The following is a 27,362-nucleotide window of genomic DNA, read 5'->3' on the forward strand; positions in this document are numbered from 1 at the left end:
TTTCAAAGTGTTATATGACAAAGAGTGCTGGGAAGATGGGACACCATGAGCGTAGCTCTCATCCTGTAACTACACTTAGGTAATTATACACACACACTCTCTCTCCCTCTCTCTTTCTCTCCCCCTCTCCCTCTCTCTTTCTCTCCCCCTCTCTCTCTCTCTCCCCCTCTCCCTCTCTCTTTCTCTCCCCCTCTCTCTCTCTCTCCCCCTCTCCCTCTCTCCCCCTCTCCCTCTCTCTTTCTCTCCCCCTCTCTCTCTCTCTCCCCCTCTCCCTCTCTCTCCCCCTCTCCCTCCCCCTCTCCCTCTCTCTCCCCCTCTCTCTCTCTCTCCCCCTCTCCCTCTCTCTTTCTCTCTCCCCCTCTCCCTCTCTCTCTCTCTCCCCCTCTCCCTCTCTCTCTCTCCCCCTCTCCCTCTCTCTTTCTCTCTCCCCCTCTCCCTCTCTCTCTCTCCCCCTCTCCCTCTCTCTTTCTCTCTCCCCCTCTCCCTCTCTCTCTCTCTCTCTCTCCCCCCCCCAACAGCTAAATGAAATCATGAAGGCAGACCCCCTTACCAGGCAAAAAAAAAAAAAATGGAAAGCCCTGCAAGAGGACAATATACCCAGGCGGAACAGAGCCGACCGCTATAATTGGTGAAAACGAGCTGTGCAGTACCCCGCGCCCCTACCAGTGACGTTAATTATCCCCTACCCAGAGACAAACAAGGGCAAAAAAAAAAAAAAGCAGACCCCAAGGGCGGCCAAATACCATGCAGCAAAAGGCACAGCGGAGGCAGGTCCCAAGGTGACTTGTGGAAGGTGGCCCCAAGCCCCAAGGGCAGCATTTACTGGGCATCTACGGAAGGGAGCCCTAGGAACATGCAGCCCGAGTACTGTGGAATATTACTCCTGGCTCACACACACCACCTGGAGACAGAGCCCACGTCACTAGACACAGAACCGAGACAAAAAATTCCGGAGCCAGAAGCACAAGACTTGTCAAGAACTGAAGGTTGGGTCGCTGGCACGAGGGTACGGGGCTCCCACATCCCCCTCCTGGGAATGGGGGGGGGGGTGTCGCAGACAGTGGTGTAGCAACATGATGATGTCATGCTCGATTGCTAATTTTCGTTTGGGGAGTTCTGCCCACTCGTTCGGCTTTCGGTAGCAATAGTTTCACCAGAATAGGGGGTTTGTTTTGGGGCGCCTACCTTTCTGGGTGCCTGCCCTGGTCGATGGCAGACATAGAATGCTCCCAACCACAGGGGAGTTTCTATAGGCCATTGCTCTTCGTGCCTCTCTGAGGGGCAAAGTTCTGGCTCGTGGTCCCCCAGTAGGCAAGAACTCCAAGCACATTGACTGATGCCAGAAAGTTATACATATCCATTCAGCCTGGATAGTTCTTAGGAGCCGATGGGGCTCCCCCCAGAAATCTAAGATCTATTTTCATTTTAGCATCTATTTTTGCATCTACTATTAGCATAAATAGTTTAACATCTATTCTCAAATAAAGTCAAAATACATCAAATCAGACAAATCAGAAAATAATGAAAAGCAGAAATAGGTGCACCACTGTACAATAATTTAGACACTTTGTTGTCTAAATAAGATAACCAATCAGAGTAGTTGAAATAAAATTTGATAAAATTACATAAACTTCATTCAGCACATACAGTACCTTTGTTTAAAAGTTGCACATAATTGATTTCAGATTCTTCATCATATTTACTGGATGCCATATCAGTGTTCTCTGAGCATATGATTCCAACTCCTGATTTTAACTTACTTCGAAGAGTGATGGAAATAACCTGATCAAATGCACTAACCCCTTTGTCAGTTCTACCACACCTGAAAACCAAATAATATAAATTCATTATTCTAACATTTTAGTAAAATTGACTAAGAAATACAAAACTTGGTACACAGCAGTCAGCACTTTGTGGGCTAATGCAGGAATACAGGAATATCCTTACAAAGAAATGGCCATCAACAATATATCATTTGTTCCTCCAACACATGTTCATTTGCATATCTAAGCTGACCAGACCACACACTAGAAGGTGAAGGGACGACGACGTTTCGGTCCGTCCTGGACCATTCTCAAGTACAATCGACTTGAGAATGGTCCAGGACGGACCGAAACGTCGTCGTCCCATCACCTTCTAGTGTGTGGTCTGGTCAACATACTTCAGCCACATTATTGTGACTCATCACCTGTATATCTAAGACTCTGAATAAGGGAATTTATTACAGACAACCACATGATTTCTGGACACCTCTTATCCAGCATCCTGTCTTCAGGGAGGAGATACTCTGCAGGTAATCACTTCAAAACCACTACATAATTAGTGCTATTATCTACTCCCCATCCATGACTAGGTTTGGTTAGGTTTCATTACATTTCGTTACATTAATACAGTATATTATTCTCAAACATGTGAAATATGAAATTCAAAAACTATTTGACAATCTCCTAGAATTTCATTTACAGAAAACCAAATTCTTCAGACCATTTCAATGAAAACAAGTTAAGCACAAACTTTACATATATTCAAAACCAATGATTTTATAATACAATAAATTTTAACTTGGGAATATTTTCTGTTAGGACAAGGGTTCACTTGCCAGTTTACAAGTAGACTATTATTGGAACCATAATATGCTTTCAGACCATCAGAAATGTGTAGATAATTATCCATTGGGTTTGGTGTCTCATTATAATCACTTTACCCTGAGGAGGGGCTCTATCCAGATATGCCTGCTATTTGTTTTGGAGTTTGTTCGATTTAAAAACCAGCGTTGAATGTAATGAAACACCATTTTCTGGGTGAGTCCTGAAGGCTCTCCAGAGCTATCCAGGCTAATATGGATATATTAGCTTTCTGGCATCAGTCAATGTCCATGGAGTTCTTGCCTACCGGGAACCACGAGCCAGAACATGACCCCTCAAGAGAGGCACGAGGAGCAATGGTCTATTAGAAATCCCTGTGTGGTTGGGAGCATTCTATGTCTGCCATCAACCAGGTCTGGTACCCAGAAAGGTAGACGCCCCAAAACAAACCCTTATTCTGGAGAAAATATTGCTACCAAAAGCCGAACAAGTGGACAGAAGTCCCCAAACGAAAATGAGCAAATGAGCATGACATCATCACATTGCCGCGCCGCTGTCTACGCAACCACCCCCTCCCCAAGAATGGGAAGGGGGAGCCCCAGACCCTCATGCCGGCGATCCACCCTTCATTTCTTAGGCTGGATATCAAAACTTGCAAAAAACACTGCTGACCAGAGGGAGGAAGGGATGCCAGGGAGCCTCCAGGACTCAACCAGAAAATGGCGGTTCATTACATTCAATACTGGATTTCTGCGGGAAGCCCCATTGGCTTCCCAGAGCTAACTACCCAAAGACAAGGAAAAACAGGGACTTACCCGGGTGACAGTAAGTCCTCACTCCTCAATGCAAAGTCGAGACAACACATGATGCACCCCAGGCCTGACCAACCAAGCATAAACAACCCAAAGACCCCTCCAGAAAGCAGCAGACTCATTCCTCGACAGAAAAGAAGGAGACGGTTGCAACCAAACAAACCTACTACCAGGACCAAAAGAGCAGAAACCCCCTGCATCGGAGGAGAACCTGAAGCTCCCCGACCCAAGCCCCAGAGGCCAATGCCAACAGAAAAAAAAAGAGCCTTAGGAAAATCCTGAACCGAAGGAGCCACAACAACTTGAGAAGAAGAGATAAAAGAGAGCACTCGGTCCAAGGGCCAGGACGGCTCAGACGACGCATGAGCAGGCTGGAGGTGAAATAACACACAAGACAGCTTGCGGTATGAAGCAGACTTATCATCAAGACCGAATGCAAGCTGGAGCTGCTCCGCCAGCTCCGCACAATATGAGGCGACAGTATTCAGCTTAAGATGACGGTCCTGAAACAACCATGAAAGGAAGGACAAAACAACCCACAAAACCACACAAAACAACCCGAAAGGCCTGCAAATTGTGGGATCAGGTGCGAGCAAACCAAGTGAGTCTCCCCTCCATCTCCCCGTCAATCTGACGAACTGCGAAAGGGCCGACGCACCTTACGAACTTCCAAATGGCGCACAAGGTAATCCCGCTGACGAACAGAAACAGAGGGCACCGAAGGCTGCGCCAGCACTGAATCTAACATCACTGGCCTACCACAACGGAAGAACCCTGAGCCCTGGCACGACCCTTCTGGGAAGGCCCCTCATGAGCTCCCCGGAGGATTAACAAGTCCGACATAGGACGGCATCTAGACGAAGCTGCCTGCAAATACTGCACAACCACAGACACTGTAAACAGCAACGGGCAAAAAAGGCGAAGAAAGCCTAAGAGCCAGGGTACAAGCGGATTCCAGGGAAGAAGCGAGCACCGCTTGCCGATACGAGAAGTGGAAAAAAAAAATCGTTAACCGCATCCTGGAGGACCGCACGAACAATTTCAACAAGGCAGCCGACGCATGCACCACCGAGGGCAACGCATTAGACCCAGAAGTAGCCCCAAGCTCCTCGACATCCAACTCAAGGCAGTCTGATAACACATTGAGCAGGGAGAAGAAACACAGCACCGAAGTCAACATACGCAAGTCCTCCGCGACCAATGCAGCCGAAATGGAGGGAACCTGCACATGGAGCTGCACCACACCAACATCCCGTGGAAGGACAGGCAAACAAGCATTCATCAAGATGCTTGAATTCGACCTCCCAGGAAAACCTGCAATCCTGTTTGAGCCTCTTGCCACTCAAGCATGTGGAACCAACAGAACGTATGCCTAGCCACCAACGAGAAAAGAGGGCAGTCTGTTAACCAGAACGACTACAGAATTTCATAATGAACCCAGTAAGGACAAAAAAGTTCCATACATGAAGGAACGCGGATCTTTTATGAAGGCGTAATCTGGGTCACACAGGAGGTAAACCCCAAGGGCTTCCTGAACCACATGGGACAGGACGTGGGAAGCCGAAAACCTCCGGAAATACGGAACTGAAGAACCCACGGGATCACGGAACTGAACCCGGGGAGGGGCAGATGCCAAATCCAATTCACATGGGGAGGGAGGGAGAGAGAGAGAGAGAGAGAAACCCGCTCCTTGCAACACCAAGCCCCACTCCAAGGGTACAAAAATCCGGACGAGGTCCAATGGGCCCAAGGCCCCCAATTCAACCCCTCCTTGGCCATGAGGATCCTGAGCCGAGCCGTCCTCCAAACCCCCTGCCTCTGGAGGAAAAGCAGGAGCCGCCGAAAGAGCAGAATCGAAGGGGACCCACTGGTCAGACCCAGAAGCTCCGGCTGGAGGACCAGGCTCGAATGCCTCTGCCGACACCCTGGAAGGGAACTCCCCCAAAACCGACCGAGTCTCAACAACAACTAGACCCCTGCCCCGACATCGAGATTCCTCAGACGTTTCGGAGTCGGAAGGAAGGGGAGAGGAGGGGAAACGGACGCACAACACAATGGGAAGGACAAGGAGGGGCGGAGGGAACCAAAGTCGAGGTGACTCCCACCCCCAAGTCCAGGTCCCTAAAACCAAAACAGGACAGTCTCGGGGCATCCGGGAAAGCAACCAACCTATCATGTTGCAGCAACCTAAACCTAGCATGCAACAGCTGCTGCCTGCACCCCTCATATCATGATCAGTAGCTTGGGTGAACTGGAGCACGTACACACAAAAAACGTCGCACGATTCCGGGTCAAAAGAATCATTGACCCACCAGGCAGCATGGCGGAGCCACAACCGGTGATTGACACCCTGAGACAAGGGAACAGAGCAACCATCAACCTCGCATGAAGTGAGAGGGGACACAAGGGTCGCATCCAATGGACCATGGAGCTCCCGCAGGGTTTCCCAGGGCCTCTTAGCCTTGGTAACACAGTAAGGAAAGCCCAGGCAGGGTACTGAAAACCGGCGCCCAAAACTACCAATCAAACTTCTACAAGCTGAGCCTCCGGGACGTGTCCACTCACGGGGGCCTAGCAGGGAATACCACCAAGAACACAGATATGTATATATAGACCCTAAATAGAGATAGGGGGCAACCAACCAAAGGCAGACCCCTCACCAGGCAGGAAAACAAAAACAAAAGAAAAGTCCAGCAAGAGAACAACATACCCAGGCGGAACAGAGCTGGCCACTATAATAGGTGGGAACTAGCTGTGCAGTACCCCCGCACCCCTACCAGTGATGAAAAAGATCTCTTACCCAGAGGCAAACAAAGGCAACAAAAACTCCAGCTGACTCCAATGGTGGCCAAGTACTGAACAGTAAAAGACACAGCAGAGGTAGATCTCAAGGCGAATTGTGGAAGATGGCCCCAAGCCCCAAGGGCAGTACTTACTGGGCACCTAGAGAAGGAAACCCTAGGTGCATGCAGTCTGAGTACCGAAGACTATTATTCCTGCTCGCACACCACCTGTGTAGACAGACCATGCCACAAGGCATAGAAACTGAGACCAAATCAGGAGCCAGAGGCACAAGACCTTGCCAGTATCACATCAGCCAAGAAATGAATGGTGGATCGCTGGCATGAAAGTCTGGGGCTGCCCCCTTCCCCCTCCCGGGGAGAGGGGTTGTGCAGACAACGGCGCAGCAACGTAATGACGTCATGCTCGTTCGCTAATTTTCGTTTGGGGAGTTCTGTTCACTCATTCGGCTTTCGGTCGCAATATTTTCGCCACAATAGGGGTTTGTTTTGGGGCCACCTACATTTCTGGGTGCCAGACCCGGTCGATGGCAGACATAAAATGCTCCCAACCACACGGGGGTTTCTATAGGCCATTGCCTCATGCCTCTCTTGAGGGGGCCCGGTTTTGGCCCATGGTTCCCGGCAGGCAAGAACTCTATGCATAATGACTGATGCTAGAAAGCTAATATATCCATATCAGCTTGAATGGCTCTTGGGAGCCGTAGAGGGCTCGCTCCAGAAAACCTGCATTGAATATAATGAAATGCCATTTTCTGGGTGAGACCCAGAGGCTTTCCTGAGCAATACTATAATTCCAAAACAAACTACAGCTAGGTAAAAAATTGCAAACTGAAAGCCAAATTTGCAAACAGAACTCCCCAAATGAAAACAAGCAAACAAGCATGAGGTCACCACAGCCGCCACCCTGCTATCTGTACAACTCCCCCCTCTCCCTGCGAGGGGGAAGGGGGGGGGGGGGTTTCCAGACCTCCAGTGCTGGCTAACCAACCTCAGTTCAGAGGCTGAATATCAAAAATGCGAAAAAATGCCGACTGGAGGGAGGGAGGGATACCAGGGAGCCTACGGGTCTCATCCAGAAAATGGCATTTCATTACATTCAACGCTGGTTTTCTGTGGAGAGTCCCTTTGGCTTCCCAGAGCAAAACAAAGACAAAACCCTATTCTGGTGAAAATGACTAAAATAAACAAACAAGTGGGCAGAACTGTCCAAATGAAAATAAGCAAGATGTCACACGAACTGTATCTGTACATCTGTTGATTGACGGTTGAGAGGTGGGACCAAAGAGCCAGAGCTCAACCGCCACAAGCACAACTAGGGAAGTACAACTAGGTAAGTACGAGCCACGCCACATGTCTGCACAGCTCCCCGGGAGGGGGAAAGGGGAGCCCCAGACCCCCACGCCGGTGATCCAAACCCCAGTTCTGAGGCTGGATATCAAAATATGCTAAAACCACTGACCGGAGGTTGAGAGGGTTGCCGGGGAGCCTCAGGGACTTACCCAGAAAATGGCATTTCATTACATTCAACGCTGGTTTTCTGGGAGAAGCCCCTACTGCTCTCCAGAACTACTTCACCAGACGAAAAAGAAAGGGGGACTTACCCGGGAGGCACTCACATCTCAACTTGAAGTCGAGACAATTGGCTGCAACTGCTGACCCAAAGTGCCACAGGCCCGACTAGGCCAGGAACGTTCATGAGGTAGCGCACAGCAGGACTCTGTTCGACCGCCAAAAACCCCGTGCCCGAATATCAGCCTAAAACATGTTTCCAAAGACGGCAGCAAGAGCAGCAAACTTATGAACGTCGTAGGCACGGGGATAGACAGCAGGCTGCCTAGACTTAATAACCCTGTGGACAACCTGAGAGACCTGTACCCGCGAACAGGGAAGAAGGGACACTGGATTAACCCAAAGCGCGTCCTTGAACACAGAAGTCGTGGCACACAAATAACGGCAGAGGGCCTCAACCAGACACAAAACATGATGCACCCCTGGCCAGACCAACCATGCATCAACAACCCAAGGGCCCCTCCGGAAAGCAGCAGTCTCATTCTTCGCCAGAAAAGAAGGAGATGGCTGCAGACGAACAAACCTATCACCACGACCAAAAGAGCAGAAACCTCTGTGCCGGAGAAGAGCATGAAGCTCTTGCAACCCGACCCCCAGAGACCAATGCCAACAGGAAAAAAGAGCCTTAGCAAAACAATCCTGAACCAAAGGGGGCCACAACAGAGGAGAAGAGAGATAGGAGAGCACTCTGTCCAAAGACCAGGACGGCTCAGGCAACGCATGAACAGGCCGGAGGAAAAATAATGAAAGAGACAGCCTGCAAAACGGTGCAGAAGTAACATCTATACCGAAAGCAAGCTGCAGCAGCTCCGCCAGCGCCGCACGGTACGAGGCGACAGTATTCAACATAAGATGACGATCCTGGAACAATCACAAGAGAATGGACAACACCACCTGAACCGAAAGTGATGTACAACGACGAAGAGTCAAAAAGAAACGGAAGGAAAACCAGGAAACTTCATACTGCCGCTTCATACGAAGCCCGCAAGTGGGACACCATCAAAGAAACCACCTGAGCACCATACAGATGGTGATAATCTCGAATCAAAAATACCAAACGCGAAGACTCGAGGAGATGAGCGAAACAGTCTCTTAACGGACCGGGCCAATCTGTTGAAAGAGGCGGAGCCACAGAAAAACCTCCAGGTTCGGACACTGGGCAAGCAGGGCCTCAAACAACAGCTGGGCCGGCCACCACAGGGATAAGAGGACTACTTGCCCCTGGTAAGTCTCCAAGCGAGCCAGGACCTGGAGTAACAGCTTAACTGGGAAAAAGGTATAGGAACCCCCATCTTGACCAGTCCTGCTGAAAAGCGTCGATCTCGACAGCCTTGCGGTCGGGGAAGGGCGCCACACGTACCGGAAGACGCCTCTTCGCCGATGCGAAGAGGTCCACCTCCGAGCATCCGAACGTCTGGCAGAGCCAACTGAACGAGTCGGCATCAACTGTCCATTCTATGGACAGGGGAACGAACCGGGACAGGCCGTTTGCCAGGACGTTGGCCCCCCCCCCCAGACGTGAACTGCCAGGAGAGCCAAACCCCGAGAACTCATCAGATGAGTCACCTGATGCGACCAGACCCAAAGAGCCATGAAACGCAATGAACCCCTTCGGTTCAGGCAATGAATCACCAGGGAGCAGTCTGAATGGAGCCAGATCGTCGAACCGCGGGTGACTCGAACCCATTCGGAGCGCAAACCACACTGCTGCAAACTCCCGCACAATGCTGTGGGGCTGACGAAAGGACAGACCACACAGCTCTTGGCTGGCCTGGTGAGCACTGGTCACATCTCTCACCCCCAGCTGAGAGATGATGCTTCTGTGAACACATCGAGCGAAGTCTCGGGTAGGCGCCAAGGCAACGAACCCCGAAAAACCTGAAGAGGAAGCCGGCGATGCAGCAGCCAACATAAGGCTCCCGGGGGTCGAACCCAGCAATTGCAAGAGAGGCAGAAGGGACGTCCCCGAAGGAACCAGAACAGCCGACAAAGCCAAACCCGACCTGGCGGGTAGACCATCATCGCAAAGTTCAGGCTCCTGCACAAACCCTCGAGCAACCACCGGGTGACCCGGGAGCCCTCCAGAAACCAACTCATGTGGGACCACAGCCGAAGGAGAAACTCTGGAGGAAGAGACAAGGAAGCAGTCCGAGAGTCCCACACAAGACCCAGCCAGGCCCAAACCTGGGAGGGAACCAGATGGGACTTCCGCCAGTTTACCAGGAACCTGAACCCGGCTAGCTGGGAAAGCACCAAACCCCTGGTGAGCAGAAACGAGGACCAACTGGGAGCCCAAACCAGCCAGTCGCCGAGGTAAGTCAACACCCGAACACCTAACAGAGCAGACGGGCCACCACAACTCGGGTAAGGCGTGTGAACACGCAAGGTGCCAGGTTGAACCCGAACGGGAGACAATGAAAGCGGTAACTCTGATGCCCCACAACTAACCCGAGCCAGTCCCTGAACCCCGGATGAATAGGGATGTGCAAATATGCATCCTTGAGGTCCAGGGACACCATTCAAGTGCCTAGCTCCAACAGAAGCCGGACCTGGGACAGAGTGGTCATCCGAAAAGAGGGGGCAAGAAACCCAGGGGTTCAGATGGGGCAAGTCCAGAATGAACCGCAGGGCCACACAGTCCTGTTTCGGAACTGGAAACAGGCGGGAAACCCACCGGAGAGACGCTGTCATTTCGAACACGCCCAAGCGCACCCACTCCAAGACGATGACAGATCGCAGGGGAAGATGCCTGCCCTGTCAGCCCCAAACCTCAAGGAGGAGGAGGAGCCACCCAACGCCATCGCAGGCCGCGAGAAACAACCCGAAAAGCCCACAAATCGTGAGACCAGGAGTGGGCAAACAGAGGACGCCTCCCCCCCCCATCGCCCCGTCAACGGGAGAACCGTGAAAGGGCCAACGCCCCTTATGAGAACCCGACCTGCGCACAGAGCGAGCACCGCACCGACCAGGCGCAGCCGGGACCGAAGGTAGCGCCAGCTCCGAAATGGGTACCTGTGGCCTACCCCGACGAGTGGAACCGCAAGCTCTGGCACGACCCCTCCGGGAAGAACCTACCCGGGACTCCTGGAGAACCAATAAGTCAGACATCGAACGGTAACTGGAAGAAGCCGCCCCCTCATGTACTGCTCGACCTCAAAAATCGCAAACAACAAAGGACAAAAGGGCGAGACAACCTATCTTGAGATTATCTTGAGATGATTTCGGGGCTTTAGTGTCCCCGCGGCCCGGTCATCGACCAGGCCTCCACCCCCAGGAAGCAGCCCGTGACAGCTGACTAACACCCAGGTACCTATTTACTGCTAGGTAACAGGGGCATAGGGTGAAAGAAACTCTGCCCAATGTTTCTCGCCGGCACCTGGGATCGAACCCAGGACCACAGGATCACAAGTCCCGCGTGCTGTCCGCTCGGCCGACCTAAGAGCCAGGGCTCAAGTGGATTCTATGGAGGAAGCAAGAACCACCTGCCAACACACGAGACACACCACTAAAAAAAACGACAAGAGCATCCCGCAGGATGGGTGCAAACAGCTTCAAAAGCGCAGACGACGCATGAGCATCTGAGACCAAGGCGCCAGACCCAGGAGCGGTCCTAAGCGCCTCCACATCCTCCTCAAGCCAATCTGAAGACAGCTCCAGGAGGGAAAAGAAAAGCAAGACCGAAGCCAACAAGCCACATGCACGCAAGTCCTCAGCCACAAGCGCAGCCGACAGGGAAGGAACCTGTACGTGAAGCTGAACCGTGCCAACATCCCGCCGAAGGGCAGGAGCGAAAAGGCACTCATTAACCCTTTAACTGCGCAACGTGCATGCAGGCCCATGTCTAGGGTATTTGTATATTTCACGTTCCATTCAAAACTCCCACGGCTACATGGGGTTCACATCAGCTTCCTCAGGGCACTTGTAAACAGATGCCATCTTTAACCCTTACACTGCTCAGGGGTCCTTGGGACATTTACACCCCTGTGCGCAAGAAAAAAAAAAATTCAAAAATTTTTTTTCGTCTTCTAAACATGTTAATTTGTGTCCCCTGAGCACGGAAAAAAAAAAAAAATCGTAGGTGATATATTTTGGGCGCAATTGACCGAGGAAGTCTGGCAAAAAGTGGGCGTTGACAGAGCGGTCGTCAGACCCGGTCAGCGTCACCCGCGCTGACAGATGGGAGTTGCCACAAAGATATTATTACCTAATTGTTTCAATGTCTCCGATTGATTTTTTCTTAGTTTTTTGCAGTAATATTATTCAACAGTGTGTATTGTAATATATTTATATAATAAAAGTGGTGAATAATCGCTATACTCAAAAGTATGATGTGCATATTAGTGATTCAATTATTATGTTTATAGAACAATAAACAAATAGTTTTGCTGCTATTACACTCTATACACAGGTTATATATAAGTATCTGCATGTTTTGGTCACCATAACGAACCACTAAGTTGGTATTGAGAGTCGAAAAGCAACGAAGAGTTACCGCCACACACCAGCCAGCCACTCGCTGCCACTCCCTCAACACACGCACTAAACTTTCTTCCCCAACAATACCATTTGTGGTGTTATTACACTATATACAGACATTATATATAAGTATGTATATATTTTGTTCACCACAACTGTACAGCTAAGCTGATATAGTTAGTTCAGGCACTAAGAGTCGTCGCTATACACAGATGGCGGCTGGCGGCTCCCTCACTCTTTCAAGGTCACACACACTAAACTTTCTCCCTCAACAATCCCTTTTGCAGTGTTATTACCCTATATACACATATTATATATAAATATCTACATGTTTTATGCACCGTAACTGTACACCTAAGCTTGTAGTGCGCCCAAAGAGCATAGTGGCCACCCTCTAAGCAGCTAGACAAATCGTGCAGACGACGTCACCTCCGTCACCCATATGGCTCCTCCCAGCATTATCCTTTTGCTGTTATTACACACATTATATATAAGTATCTACATTTGTGTTCACCATAGAGAACCACTGAGCTGGTATGGTGAATGCCAACAATAACAGGTAGCCACACAGTCAGTAAACGATGCTGTCTCCCTCCATCTCTCAGCATCACTCCTCCCACAGCGCTAATTATTACAACAATCCTGCTATTATCACAACCCTGGTTATTTATATCACAGTCATGGGTCACCTGTAATATTGTCATCGCTAAATAACAACAATTATATATTTATTTTGACATTTTTCGGCGATGCTGTGGTCACAAGCTGAACAGCAATGCTGTTCGCTCATGCTGCGTGCGCCGGCCTTGGTTTCTCCAACAGTACTGTGCCTCTCACACCTGAGAATATTGCCCACGATTTTTTTTTTAAATGGCATCTGTTTACAAGAGCCCTGAGGAAGCTACTGTGAACCCCGTGTAGCCGCGGGCCATTTGAATCAGGCCTGGCACCCTATGGCGTATATATACGCCATGCGCACCATGGGACATGTTACTCAGGGCGTATATATATATGCCATGCGCAGTTTAAGGGTTAAAAAAAATCGTGGTCCACATTCCTGGGTGAGAGCCTCAGTAGTGGGTGAGCAACTAAGCCCGGCGCATGCAGCATGAGCTCACAGCACTGCTGTTCAGCTTGTGACCACAGCATCACCTAATAATGTCAAAATATATATATATATATATAACTTGTTTTATTTAGCCATGATAGTATTACAGAAGAGCCTGAGTGTGATAATGACTGTGTACAATGTTCAAATATTGGTGATTTAATGCTGTTCACGATGTTCACAGAGCTAGCTACAGCACCACAGCATTATTTCGTCCATCTCTGAATCTCCAAACGACTTCTTAGGTTCCTTTACAAAATAAACTTGGTCAATTATTCATTTACAGGATTTAGTGACCAGTATTGTGATAACAGCAGGACTGTGGTGATAATAAGCACTGTGCATAGTATTGTGGGAGGAGTTATTGTGGTGACGGAGTGAGGGAGAGAATCGAGGTAGCCTCACTGTTTGGCAGCCACTCTTGTTTTGCTCATCATACAAGCTTAGTGGTTCGCTATGGTGAACACATATGTACATGGGTATATACAAGGTGTGTATATAGTATAGTAACAGCAACAGGAGTATGTTGGGAGGAGCTATTTTGGTGAGGGAGGTGACGTAATCGTAGCGTCGTCTGCTGGCTGCTGTGTGATTTCTCATGCAGTGTATGGTGACCACTGTAAAGTTTGGACACAATACCGGCTTACTTGTATAGTTCTGGTGAATAAAACATGTAGACAGGTATACATAACATGTGTAAATAGTGTAATACAAACAATAACAGTGCGGTGGGAGGAGCAATGTTGGCGAGTAAGATGTTGGAGTGAGGGAGAGACTGGATGTTGGAGGAGTGAGGGTGTGGCAGCTGACACTCGTGGAGTTCTGAGTGTGTAAATAGACTGTATATATACATAAATTAGCATAATACAATAGAAATATGTGCTAGATATGTGTACACATGTGTCATGCACGTAACACCGTGTCTTCGGACAGTACGAATGTTCTACTGCCATAACACAGTGTAAGTATTCATTATATATAGGATTGGCACGTAAAAGCATATAAAATGTATTTGGAACTGTGCGCAGAAAATGAACATAAATATATTCGCGGCAACTCCTGCATCCTGCCCCGCGCGCCCTACCGACCCCGGGGGCGTATGCCATAGGCGACAAGGGAATGATGACGTCATGCACGAACTTACGGACCCCATAGCAGCTAAAGTACTTACAATTTCGACCTTCTGTTACTATACCCTTACTAAAGGAAGGGTTTTTGACACTTTAAAAACAGAAAAGAATTTTTTCCAGATTTTATTTCCTGCGCACTGGGGGGGGGGGGTGGGTGTCATATTTGGAGGCCGCGCAGTTAAGGGGTTAAGGTTCACAAAGTCACCCCCCCAGATAAACCTGGACCACAGTAAACGTCTCGTGCCACACAAGCATGCGGGTACAACAGAAGGTTTCCCAAGCATCCAGCGAGAACAAAGGGCAGTCCGCAAACCAGAATCAACCGGAACAGCATAACGAACCCAGTATGGAGACGAAGATCCAAACCTGAAAGAAGACGGATCCATTATAGTGGAGTACTCCGGGTCGTGCAGAAGTTAAGCCGCAATGGCTGCCCACATTTCAGTAGGTGAGACGCGGGAAGCCGAAAACCTCTGGAAACGCGGAACCGAAGGACCCGCAGCAACACAGAACCGAACCCGGGAAGGAGCTGAACTCAAATCCAACTCATACACAGAGGGAGGGGGGGGGGGGGACCCCACTCCTTGTAACAATAAGCCCCACTCGGAGGGTCGGAAAACCCAGGTGAGGTCCAACAGGGCGCAAGGCCCCCAAGCCAGCTCCTCCCCAACCCCGGGAACCTTTATGTCAGGCCCCGGAGACGAGTCGCCCTTCAAAGCCCCAGCCTCACAAGAAAAGGCCAGGGCGGCCAAAAGAGCAGGAAGAGAATGGACCCACTGGTCAGATCCCATAGCTACGACTGGAGGAACAGACTCGAATGCCTCCGCCGCCCCCTCCCCAAAAGAGCCAACCCCAAAAACTGCCCGAGTCCCAGAAACCTCTAAACTCTGATCTGACCCCGAAGCCCCTCAGCCGCTTAGGAGCTGGAAGCAGGGGAGAGGAGGGGGACCGAATGAACCACAGCAGGAGAAGAATGAGGGGGCACGAATGGAGCCAAGGCCAAAGCTACCAACACCCTTAAGTTGGGTCCCTATAAGCAAAACAGGGCAGTCTCGGGGGCATCCAAGGAAGCAACCAACTGAGCAAGTTGCAACAACCTAAACCTATCCTGCAATGCACGAGCCGCCTGCACCTGAATAATGTCATCATCAGATTGGGTGAACCGAGTCACAAACAAGCAACAAAACTCGCAGGACTCAGGGTCGAAGGTGCCATCGACCCAACAGGCAGCATGATGGAGGCAAAAACATTGAGTGTTGTCCTGAGACAAGGGGACAGAGCAACCCTCAAACTCGCATACAGCGAGAGGGGACCCAGGAGTCGCATCCATCGAAGCAGAGCACCCCCTCGGGGTTTCCCAGGGTCCCTAGACTGGGTCTGCTAAGGGTAATCCCAGGCAGGGTACTGCTAACCGGTACCCAAGCTGCCAAACAACACTGCTAAAGCTGAACCCCCGGGACATGTCCACTCACCAGGGAGTAGCAGAGGGTACCACCAAACAAACGCAACCCCTAGTATACAGTGGGGAAGTAACACTGAGGCAGACCTTCCCCAAGCAAAAACAAAAATAAAATAAAAATCTCGCAAGAGGACAACGTACCCAAAGGGAACAAAGCTGGCTGCTGCTATAGGTGAAAACTAGCTGTGCAGTACCCCGTGCCCCTACCAGTGAAGAACTATCACTTACCCCAAGGCAAACAAGGGTGGAAACCCCCAAAACTCTCTAGGTGGTCAATCGCCAAGCAGCAAAAAACCAACAAAGGTAGGTGACTTGTGGAAGAGAACCCCAAGCCCATAGGGCGGTACTTATAGGGCACTCAGGGAAGGTGACCCTAAGCACATGCTGCCCGAGTAACTTGGAATATTACTCCCAGCTTGCACGCCACCGTAAGTGCAGCATTGAGACAAGGACAGCACAGCACAAGAGTCCGGAGCTGGAACCACATGCCCATGCCGTATCCCATCAGCCGAAGAAGTGGGGTGTGGATCTCCGGCACAGGGGTCTAGGGCTCCCCCTTCCCCATCCTGGGGAGGGGGAGCTGTGCAGACATGCAGCATGGCTCGTGTGAAGTCATGCTCGTTTGTTCGTTTTCATTTGGGGAGTTCTGTTCACTCGTTTGTCTATTTTAGTCATTTTCACCAGAATAGGGGGTTTGTTTTGGGGCACTTACCTTTCTGGGTGCCTGTCCCGGTCGATGGCAGATATAGAATGCTCTACAAATCACATGCGCATATCTATAGGCCATTGCTCCTCGTGCCTCTCTAAAGGGGCCAGGTTCTGGCTCATGGTCCCTGGTAGCCCTAGAACTACACCTACATCGACTGATGCCAAAGTTATCGATTTCCTTATCAGCCTGGATAGCTCCGGGGAGCTGTAGGGGCTCCCCCAGAAACAGCAGCCAGGCAGGCTGGACTAAATAATCCTGCGGACAACCTGGGAGTGCCGCGCCCTGAAACAGGAAAGAAGGGAAACCGAGTTAACCCAATGCGTGTCCCCTGCCACAGAGGCTGTGGCACGCAAGTAACGCCGAAGAGCTGCAACCCGTACACAAAACACGATGCTCCCCGGCCGAACTAACCAAGCATCAACAACCCAAGGACCCCTCTGGAAAGCAGCAGTCTCATTCTTCGCCAGAAAAGGAGAGGGCTACAAATGAACAAACCGACCACCAGGACCGAAAGAGTAAAAGCCCCTGCGCTGAAGGAGAGCATGAAGCTCCGCGACCCAACCACAAGAGGATAATCCCAAGAAAAAGTTTCAGAAAAACAGTCCTGAACCAAAGGGGCCACCACAAACCGAGGAAAGAGAAAAGAGAGCACCTGGTCTAAAGACCAGGGAAGGCTCAGGTGGTGCATAAGCAGGCTGGGAGGTAAAACAACACACGAGAAAGCTTACGGAACAAAGCAGAAGTGACATCCACCCCAAATGCAAGCAGAAGACCCTATAGGCAGCATGGCAGAGGCAAAAATGGTGAGTGTCACCCTGAGACAAGGGGACAGAGCAACCTTCAAACTCACACAAAGCGAGATGGGACTCGGAGGTGGGACTCCATCGGATCAACGAGCCCCAATGGGGGTTCCCAGGGGGCCCTAAGGCTGACTGCTAAGGGAAGCCCAGGCAAGATACTGCTAATCGGTTATCCCAGAACTACCAAGCAAACAAACTAAAAGCTGAATCCTTGCGACATGTGCAAACACGGGGACCTGGCGGAGGGCCACCAAAACCATACAAGTGGTCCTACAGCCACTCCAGGCTGACCCCCACCAGGCAAAACAAAACGAAAAAGGAAAAACCCAGCAAAAGCACAACGTCTCCGGGGGGAACAAAACTGGCTGCTATGTGAATATCAGACAGCTGCACAGTACCTTGCACCCCAGCCAGCAACGATGCTACCTCCTACCCAAAGCCAAACTGAAGTAAGAACCACCTCAGGTAAACCCCAAGTGGTCAATCACCGAGCAGCAACAGAACCACTCGGAGGTAGCCTCTCCCGAATGGCTCATGAAAGTTAACCCTAAGCCGCAAGGGTAGTACTTACATGGCCCCTATGGAAGGCGGCCCTAGGTGCATGCAGCCCCAGTACTCTTATGTTACTCCTGGCTCGCACATCACCAACACAGAACAACAACACCGCTATGCAGCACTGCTCAAAGGATGGAGCCAGAGTTGATCGACCGTTGCCAATACAACAGCCTCATGAACTGAGGTTGGCTAGCTGGCACGGGAGGTCTAGGACACCCCCTTTCCCCTCCCGTGAAGGAGGGAGTTATGCAGATAGCGGTGCGGTGACTAAGGTGATGTCATGCTTGTTTGCTTGTTTTTATTTGGAGAGTTCTGTTTGCTAGTTCGGCTTTCGGTTTGCAATTTTTTACCCAGCTGTAGTTTGTTTTGGAATTCCTACCTTTCTGGGTGCCTAACCAGGTAGATGGCAGACATAGACTGCTTCCAATTATATGGGGGGTGTCTATAGGCCATTGCTCCTCATGCCTCTCTTGAGGGGGGCCAGGTTCTGGTGCTGGTCCCCGTTAAGCTTAGAACTCCATCGATTGACTGTTGCCATGGTCTAATATATATACATCAGCCCGGTAAAGCTCCAGGGAGCTGAAGGGGCTCTCCACAGAAAAGTTCTATATTATGTTACCCAAGCAAAAACATGTATGCTGGCAGTGTGCTGCACTGTTCTAGCTTAGAATCTGAATGAAAATTCCAGTCTGAAAAAATCAAAAGCATTTATGCTGCTTTAAGTAGAGTTTTTCATGTATCCAAGGTGTTTTACCCTGCTCCACAAGCACTGGTACACAAACTCTGAGTCCAAAAGTTCAAAGACAAGACACATTATGACCTCCACACCCGACTGAAGGATGAGGAACAATTCAAGATGCCAATGAGTGAGTACTCATGTGATAACTTACCTAAGGCTTTCAGCTCAAAGAAAAGCTAAAGATTTCTGTGACTACAATAACTGAAGTGCCTGGTCTAAACTCCACTGTTGTGCACAACAGTTACTGAAGTGAGAGAGCAAACCACAAATGTATCAGGGATGCTCAATGGTTTATAAAGAGGGATACAAAAACCATTAAGCAGTTCACAGAGGCATATCTCGCTGCACACCATAAACTAAGCTTCACAGAAGCAAACAAGTTAAATTTAACTGGAAACCCCGCTCCCACTTGCTGAATGGCATGTGACAGTCAGGAAAAATGTGAGGTTGCTTGGGTCAGAGGTGAGAGTGGAGCAGCCACCTGGTGGTAGTCAATGCAGGTAGCCAAGAGCGGGTTTGGTAAGGCTTCAAGTTTGTATGAATAGTCGTCTGTTAATCAGCCTTGGTTGGATAGCCTTATCTCTTGACCCCAAAGCACAATAATGACCCTGTAGGTAATGCTTTAAAATTACTATAGTGCTAATGCCAGACTGTCTTCCAGCCTGTCTGCCTTTTGGACACAGCTGATCTTACTTTAAGAAACAGCCAAATGAGATAGCTCAAATGATAGATTTTGTTTAAATTTGTGAAATGTAATCCAAATTTCAACTATATAAAAAAAAGTTTGATCCACAAATTTGCTCAGTGCAATGGTTTTAAGGAACATAATCCTCAGACACTAAGGCTCAGCTGTACATATATTTGAGGACATTTTAATACCACTTGTTTCTATCATCAAATATTTATTCACTTTATATTCAAAACACATGCAATGCTCATGTTTATATCAATTATCAAAGATTTTACCTGTGGTAATTTGAAGTTTCTCTTGATTCTATCATTCGTGTCTTGAGAAGAGCTGAAAACAACTGGTTCTCAATAGTTTGTTGAGTGTCTTCTTGAACAGCAAAACCCTGGTAGTCCCAGCCAAGATATGCAAACTTTAAAAGCACATGTCTTTTGGAGTGCCTGAAAGTAAGACAAGTCTACCAATAACTAACACATTTTCAGCAATAAATTTAATAAATATGAAGAGATTATCTAATAGACTATTACATTCAACCTCATCTACAAGCAATTCACACTGCATCTCTTTCTTTTTATTTAACACATGTTAACCAAATGTTTAATCAAGTTAGCTCCCAACCTAGTGGTCCTGGATTCCATTCCCAGGCAAGAAACATTTGAGCACATTTCTATGCACCTGAACATCCATTCATCTAACAGTAAATTGATACAGTATTTAGGATACACACAGAAATCACAATAAGGTGATGCATCAAATGAACAAATCAACAAGGACCGTGATGAGGGTTCGAACTTACGCCCGGGATGATCCCAGACGCTGCCTTAGTCGATAGGTCACGACATGGTCAAAAGAATTACCTCTACGCCCTCACTTTAATACACACAGAAATCACAATAGTGTGATGCATCAAATGAACAAATCATGTCGTGGCCTAGTCGACTAAGGCAGAGTCTGAGGATCATCCCAGGCGTAAGTTCGAACGCTCAACACGGCCCTTGTGGATTTGTTCAGTATCTAGGAATTATTTGACTGTTGTGTGTTTGCATCCTGGAAGATAGTTGATGGCTGGAGACCATTATAAACCTATCATACTTCCCGTCAAACAATGTGAAACTCATGCATTTATTTTAAATCAAAGATATTTCTACTGCATGTACAGTATTGGATGTCTCCACTCTGCCACTATCTTCCCTATCCATAAGACATATACTGTATCCTGAATACAAATATCCTTGCTATGTCAGCAATTAACTTTATTTACAGCTATTTTACATCATTTGACTGAGTAAGCTAGTTCAGGACCTGTATATATGTTATAAAGGGGGCTCTAAATAAAACCAGCGTTGAATGTAATGAAACGCCATTTTCTGAGTGAGCCCCGGAGGCTCCCTGGAGCTTATCGGGCTAATGTATGTTTTATTAGACCGGGACATTAGCTAAGGAGTTCAGACCTACAAGGGACCAGTGCCAGAACCTGGCCCCTTCAGAGAGGTTTCAGGGAGCAATGGCCCTGGAAAACCCCCTTTGTGGTTGGGGTTTTCCTTATCTGCCATCGACCGGGGTTAGGCACCCAGAAAGGTAGGCATAACAAAACAAACCCCACATGGTAAAAAACTAAAATAAAACCGAACAGAGAGGTAGAAACTCCCTACAATCACAAGCAAACAAGCAAACATCACACTTTAGTGCCGCGCCGATCGTCCGTGCAGCCCTTCCCGCCCCGAGAGGGAGAGGGGGGAGCCCCGGACCTACCGCGCCGGCTGCCAAGCTTCAGTTCGGAAGCTAAGCATCAACCAACGCGAAAAAGACGTCGATAGCGTTTCATTACATTCAACACTGGCTTTCTGTGGGGAGCCCCTATGGCTCCCTGGAGCTTCATACCCAAAGAGAAGGAAAAGAAAGGGTTAACCCAGGAGGCGGCCGCCATAAACTCTGCAACGCAAAGCTGAGACAACAGGTCACAACCTGCGACCCAAGGCAACAAGAACGCACAGGAGTAGACGCACATAAAGAATGGGCGGCCAAGAACCTGTATGATACTCAAGTCCCTGCGCCGGAAATGAGCCCTAGACGTTGCCAACAAAGCAGCAAAAGCTGCAAACATCTGAACGGCACGGGCGCAAAGACAGACCACAGGCTGGAAGAATGAAAAACTCTGAGGATGACCTGGAAGACCCGAGCCCAGAAAACAGGAGACGAGGGGAACCGGATCAACCACAGCGCATCCCCAGACACGGTACGCAGGCAACGGCAAAAAGCACAACTGGACAACACAGGACACACCCCCGGCCAAACCAATCAAGCATCAATAGCCCAAGAACCCCTCCGGAAAGCAGCCGTCTCGACCGTCGCCAGGACGGAGAAAGGCTGCACACTTACAAATCTACCACCAGTACCAAAGAGCAGAAACCTGAACCGAAGGGGCTACCACAAACTGAGGAGAAGAAGGCACCCTGATCAAGGACCAGGATGGCTCAGGCGACGCATGAGCAGGCCGGAGGTGAAACAAAACACGAGAAAGCATACGAAACGTCATACTGTCGCCAAGACGAAGCTCACTGGTGGGACACCGTCAATAAAACCACCTGAACACCACAGAGATGGTGATACCCGCATCAAAATACCAGACGCGAAGAGCCGAGGAGAAAGCCGAACCAGTCACATACCGGACCGATTCGACCTGCCGAAAGAGGCAGAGCCGTGGGAAAACGCCCCGGGTTCGGACACCTATCAAGCAGCGTCTGAAAATAAGGCTGGGCCGGCTACCAAGGAACCATAAGGACTGCTCTCGTGGGAATGGGCTGCAACCGAGCCAGAACCCGAAGCAACAGCTGGACTGGGAGAAGAGGAACAGGTACCCCCACCTCGACCAGTCCTGTCGAAAAGCATCCACTGTGAATGCCTCGCAGGTGGGAAAGGGCGCCACATAAAACGGGCGATGCCTAGACCACGCCAACTCGAAGACATCCAAGGCCAGGAGTCCATACGTCCGACAGAGCCAACAAAACGAGTCGGCGACGACTGGCCAATCTGCGAAGAGAGGAATGAACCGAGACAGCTGTCTGGCAGGACGTAGGACACACCCCGGACATGAACCTCACGGTTAGCCAAACCCCCGTGGTACCGGCAAGAACTGCCAGAGAACAGTCCGAACGGAGCTGAATGGAAGAGCACAGAGTGACCCAAACCCTCCGAAGCGCAAACCAGACAGCCATGAACTCCCGAACCGTGCTGTGAGCCCGACGGATGGACAGACTCCACCAACCTCGGCCGACCTGGTGAGCACTGGTCACAAAGCCCCAGCCGAGAGATGACCCGTCTGTGAACACATCGAGCGAAGGCTCGAGGAGGTTCCAAGGCACGGAACCCCGAAAACCCCAAGGAAGAAGCTGGTGACGCAGCACCAACACAAGATCCCCGGAGGAAAGAACCCAATGAATGCAAGAGGCGGAAGGGGAGTCTCCGAACGAACCAAACAGACGCCGCCGAAGCCAAACCCGACTCCGCGGGCAGACCAGCACGTCGAAGTTCAGACTCCCACACAACTGCTCAAGCAACCGCTGAGCAACCCGGGACCCCCTCATGTACAGCCGAAGGCGGGACCACAGCCGCAGTAACACTTCTGGAGGGAAAGACAATGAGTGGCCCAATAGCCCTAAACAAGGCCCAGGTCCGAACCCGGGACGGAAACAGATGGAAAGACCTCCAGATCACCAGGAAACCAAACCCGGAGATCTGGAAAGAACCACACCCCTGGCGAGCAGACAAGCGGACTGACTGGGAGCCCACACCAGCCAGTCGTCGAGGTAGGCCAGACATCATATCTCAGACAGGGCCTAAGATCCGGTTTAAGATGCAAAAAAAAAAAGAACAAAAAAATATATATATACCAAGTGCCCATTACAAAATAGGGAAGGGAACAAAAGAAGCAAGCCTGAAGCCCCACCACCAACTGTGCCAGTCCAAGAAAACTGGAGAGGAACGTACCAAGAAGTGACCTGGAGGTCCAGGGCCACCATCCAGGCACCCGGCCCCAACAGAAGCCGGACAGGAGACAACAGTCCTCCGAGGAGGGCATAGAATCCAGGGTGTTGCTTAACTTCACTGATCAGATGAGAAGCGGTGTTCTCAACGTGGTATAGCCGTTGGCCGCAGACTGAAGAAGTCCAGAAGGACTGCAGATGCGAAAGGCCCATGACTGCAAAGAGCAGACGGGAACCCCAGAAGGTGGGTGCGTTGGACCACGTCCAGCGCACCCACTAAGATGACATGACGAAGCGCAGGAGAAGCCCACCCCGCCAGCTCTGAACCCCCCCCAAAGGGGGAGAAGCTGTCCACCGACGCCACTAGAGGCCGGAAGACAACCAAAAGCGCCCACCAACAGTGGGACCATGCGAGAGTCAACAGAGCAAGCTGCTCCCCCAGCGCCCCGTCAACAGAGAAGGGAACAGAACCCCTTGCGAAAGAAAAAGTACACACACATATACACATTATGTATATACACATACATATACACAAACACACAAGATATGTTACACACATGTGTGTATACACATGAGCACACACACACAGTGTACACATGTACATGCGTACATGAGGATGATAAACTAATGATCATAAATGCATATAGTCCACCGCTAAGCAGCACATGGTCAAAGGAGGAGCTAGATAGTAAACGAGAAGGTCTTATAACAATAATGAGAGAGATCATAGCGAGAGCGGATAACGATAGTTCACGACTGTTGATAGTCGGCGACTTCAACTTGAAATCCATAGACTGGGAAGCATGTGAAGCTAAAACAGAAGATTTCTGGACCTGTAAATTTGTAGACCTCATCCTGGAAACATTCTTGTATCAACATGTTAAACAAGCTACGAGGATGAGGGAAGGGGACGTTCCCTCCATGCTAGATTTGATATTTACCAGGAAGGAGGAAGAAATATTTGACATACAGTACCTTCCTTCCTTGGGTAAAAGTGACCATGTCTTTTTGGGAATAAAGTATGCAATGCGTTATAATCTGGAAGAAAATATGATGGTCGATGCAATCGAATAACCTGACTTTAGGAGAGGACATTATGGCAACCGTAGAAACTTTTTTAGTGAGTATTCTTGGACAGACTTGTTGCTAGGCAAGGAAGTGAATGAGATGTATGTCAGGTTTTGTGAAATATATGATAAAGGCACAAAAAAATTTATACCAAAACAGAAGCAGAACTAGGAAAAAGGATTGGTTCAACAGAAAGTGCGAGAGGGCCAGAGACCAAAAGACACAAAAATAGAATAATACAGGAAGAGGCCGAACCCCCAAACATACCAGCGATACAAAGATGCGAGAAACAACTACACGGCAGTGAGGAGAGAGGCAGAAAGAAATTTTGAAAAAGGGATTGCAGACAAATGTAAAACAGAACCAGGTCTATTCTATAAATTCATAAACAACAAATTGCAGGTAAAGGATAATATTCAGAGGTTGAAAATGGGAAATAGATTTACGGAAAATGAAAAGGAAACGTGTGAAACATTAAACGAAAAGTTCCAAAGTGTGTTTGTACAAAATGAAATCTTCAGGGAACCAGACACAATAAGAATTCCAGAGAACAACATAGAGCACATAGAGGTGTCTAGAGACGAAGTGGAAAAAATGCTCAAGGAGCTAAATAAGAACAAAGCAGTTGGTCCAGATGGAGTTTCACCATGGGTTCTGAGAGAATGTGCACCTGAGCTCAGCATTCCTCTTCAACTGATTTTTCAGGCATCACTGTTTACAGGAGTTGTAGCTGATGTGTGGTAAAAGGCTAACATAGTTCCAATCTACAAAAGTGGAAGCAGGGAAGACCCCTTTAATTATAGACCGGTATCATTGACAAGTGAAATAGTCAAAATATTGGAAAAAATAATTAAATCTAAATGGGTAGAACACCTGGAGAGAAATGATATAATATCAGACAGACAGTATGGTTTTCGATCTGGAAGATCCTGTGTATCGAATTTACTCAGTTTCTATGATCGAGCAACAGAGATATTACAGGAAAGAGATGGTTGGGTTGACTGCATCTATCTGGACCTATAAAAGGCTTTCGACAGAGTTCCACATAAGAGGTTGTTCTGGAAACTGGAAAATATTGGAGGAGTGACAGGTACGCTTCTAACATGGATGAAAAATTTTCTGACTGATAGAAAAATGAGGGCTGTGATCAGAGGCAATGTATCAGACTGGAGAAATGTCACAAGTGGAGTACCACAGGGTTCAGGACTTGCACCAGTGATGTTTATTGTCTACATAAATGATCTACCAGTTGGTATACAGAATTATATGAACATGTTTGCTGATGATGCTAAGAAAATAGGAAGGATAAGAAACTTAGATGATTGTCATACCCTTCAAGAAGACCTGGACAAAATAAGTACATGGAGCGCCACTTGGCAAATGGAATTTAATGTTAATAAATGCCATGTTATGGAATGTGGAATAGGAGAACATAGACCCCACACAACCTATATATTATGTGAGAAATCTTTAAAGAATTCTGATAAAGAAAGAGATCTAGGGGTGGTTCTAGATAGAAAACTATCACCTGAGGACCACATAAAGAATATTGTGCGAGGAGCCTATGCCACGCTTTCTAACTTCAGGATTGCTTTTAAATACATGGATGGCGATATACTAAAGAAATTGTTCACGACTTTTGTTAGGCCAAAGCTAGAATATGCAGCAGTTGTATGGTGCTCATATCTTAAGAAGCACATCAACAAACTGGAAAAGGTGCAAAGACATGCTACTAAGTGGCTCCCAGAACTGAAGGGCAAGAGCTACGAGGAGAAGTTAGAGGCATTAAATATGCCAAAACTAGAAGACAGAAGAAAAAGAGGTGATATGATCACTACATACAAAATAGTAACAGGAATTGATAAAATCGATAGGGAAGATTTCCTGAGACCTGGAACTTTAAGAACAAGTGGTCATAGATATAAACTAGCTAAGCACAGATGCCGAAGAAATATAAGAAAATTCACTTTCGCAAACAGAGTGGTAGACGGTTGGAACAAGTTAGGTGAGAAGGTGGTGGAGGCCAAGACCGTCAGTAGTTTCAAACCGTTATATGACAATGAGTGCTGGGAAGACGGGACACCACGAGCGTAGCTCTCATCCTGTAACTACACTTAGGTAATTGCATGCTGGCCAAACCGCACAACCCGCTCTGCGGGAAGGTGCCAACCAGGACTACTGCACTAGATAAGTAGCCAAAAGAGGAAGCAGTAACAACAAAACCGGCCAACGAAGCGAAGACAAAGAGCCCAAAGGGAACCCAACCGGACCACGAGCAGCCCAACTGGGCCACAAGTAGCTCAACCGGGCCACAAGTACCCTAATACGGCGACCCGGACTAGGAGCCGACAAACGTTCCAATAATACGGGAAGTAGCGAAAAACCTTCCCGAACCCTCGAGAGCACAGAAGCAAACACCAGTCACGAAGGCACATAAAAGCACAGTCGCACCCGAGACCAGAAGTCACGTAGAACTCCAAGAATGGGGAAACATGACGAAGACACTGTCCCAAAAAGGGAAGGGGGGGAGCATCCAACCACAGGATGGAACCAACCGACTCAAAGGCCAAGGAACCGAGCCCAGGGAGAGGCCGACGCCCAACAACACGTACGGTGAATGGGGAGGAAAACCCCACTCTGCGTTACCACAAGCCCCGCCTAGAGGAAGAGAAAAAACCATACGGGGTCCTACGGGGCCAAGGCCCCCAAGTCAGCCCCTCCCCAGCCCTGGGAACCTACACGACAGGCCCTGGGGCCGAACCGTCCCCCCAAAGCCCTGGCCGTACCAGAAAACCGGGGCAGCCGCGAAAATACTAAGGAAGGGAGCCCACTGGCAGACTCTTACAACACGGCTGGAGGAACAGGCTCAAATGTCCC

At 49.1% G+C, this 27,362-nt stretch overlaps 1 protein-coding gene across 5 annotated transcripts in view; it reads right to left on the reverse strand.

Annotated features, from left to right (window-relative positions):
* Positions 1–27,362, reverse strand: part of LOC123757259 (tRNA pseudouridine(38/39) synthase) — a 143,517-nt gene that overhangs the window by 54,381 nt on the left and 61,774 nt on the right. For all 5 annotated transcript variants that reach the window (XM_045740783.2, XM_069323795.1, XM_069323796.1 and 2 more), the window contains exons 4-5: positions 19,713–19,874; positions 1,653–1,822 (exon numbers count right to left, since the gene is read on the reverse strand). In XM_045740783.2, coding sequence (XP_045596739.2) covers positions 1,653–1,822; positions 19,713–19,874 — 332 coding nt within the window. The remainder of the gene's footprint in view (positions 1–1,652; positions 1,823–19,712; positions 19,875–27,362) is intronic.

Source organism: Procambarus clarkii, chromosome 13 (genome assembly GCF_040958095.1).
Source record: "Procambarus clarkii isolate CNS0578487 chromosome 13, FALCON_Pclarkii_2.0, whole genome shotgun sequence".
NCBI classification, from domain to species: domain Eukaryota; kingdom Metazoa; phylum Arthropoda; class Malacostraca; order Decapoda; family Cambaridae; genus Procambarus; species Procambarus clarkii.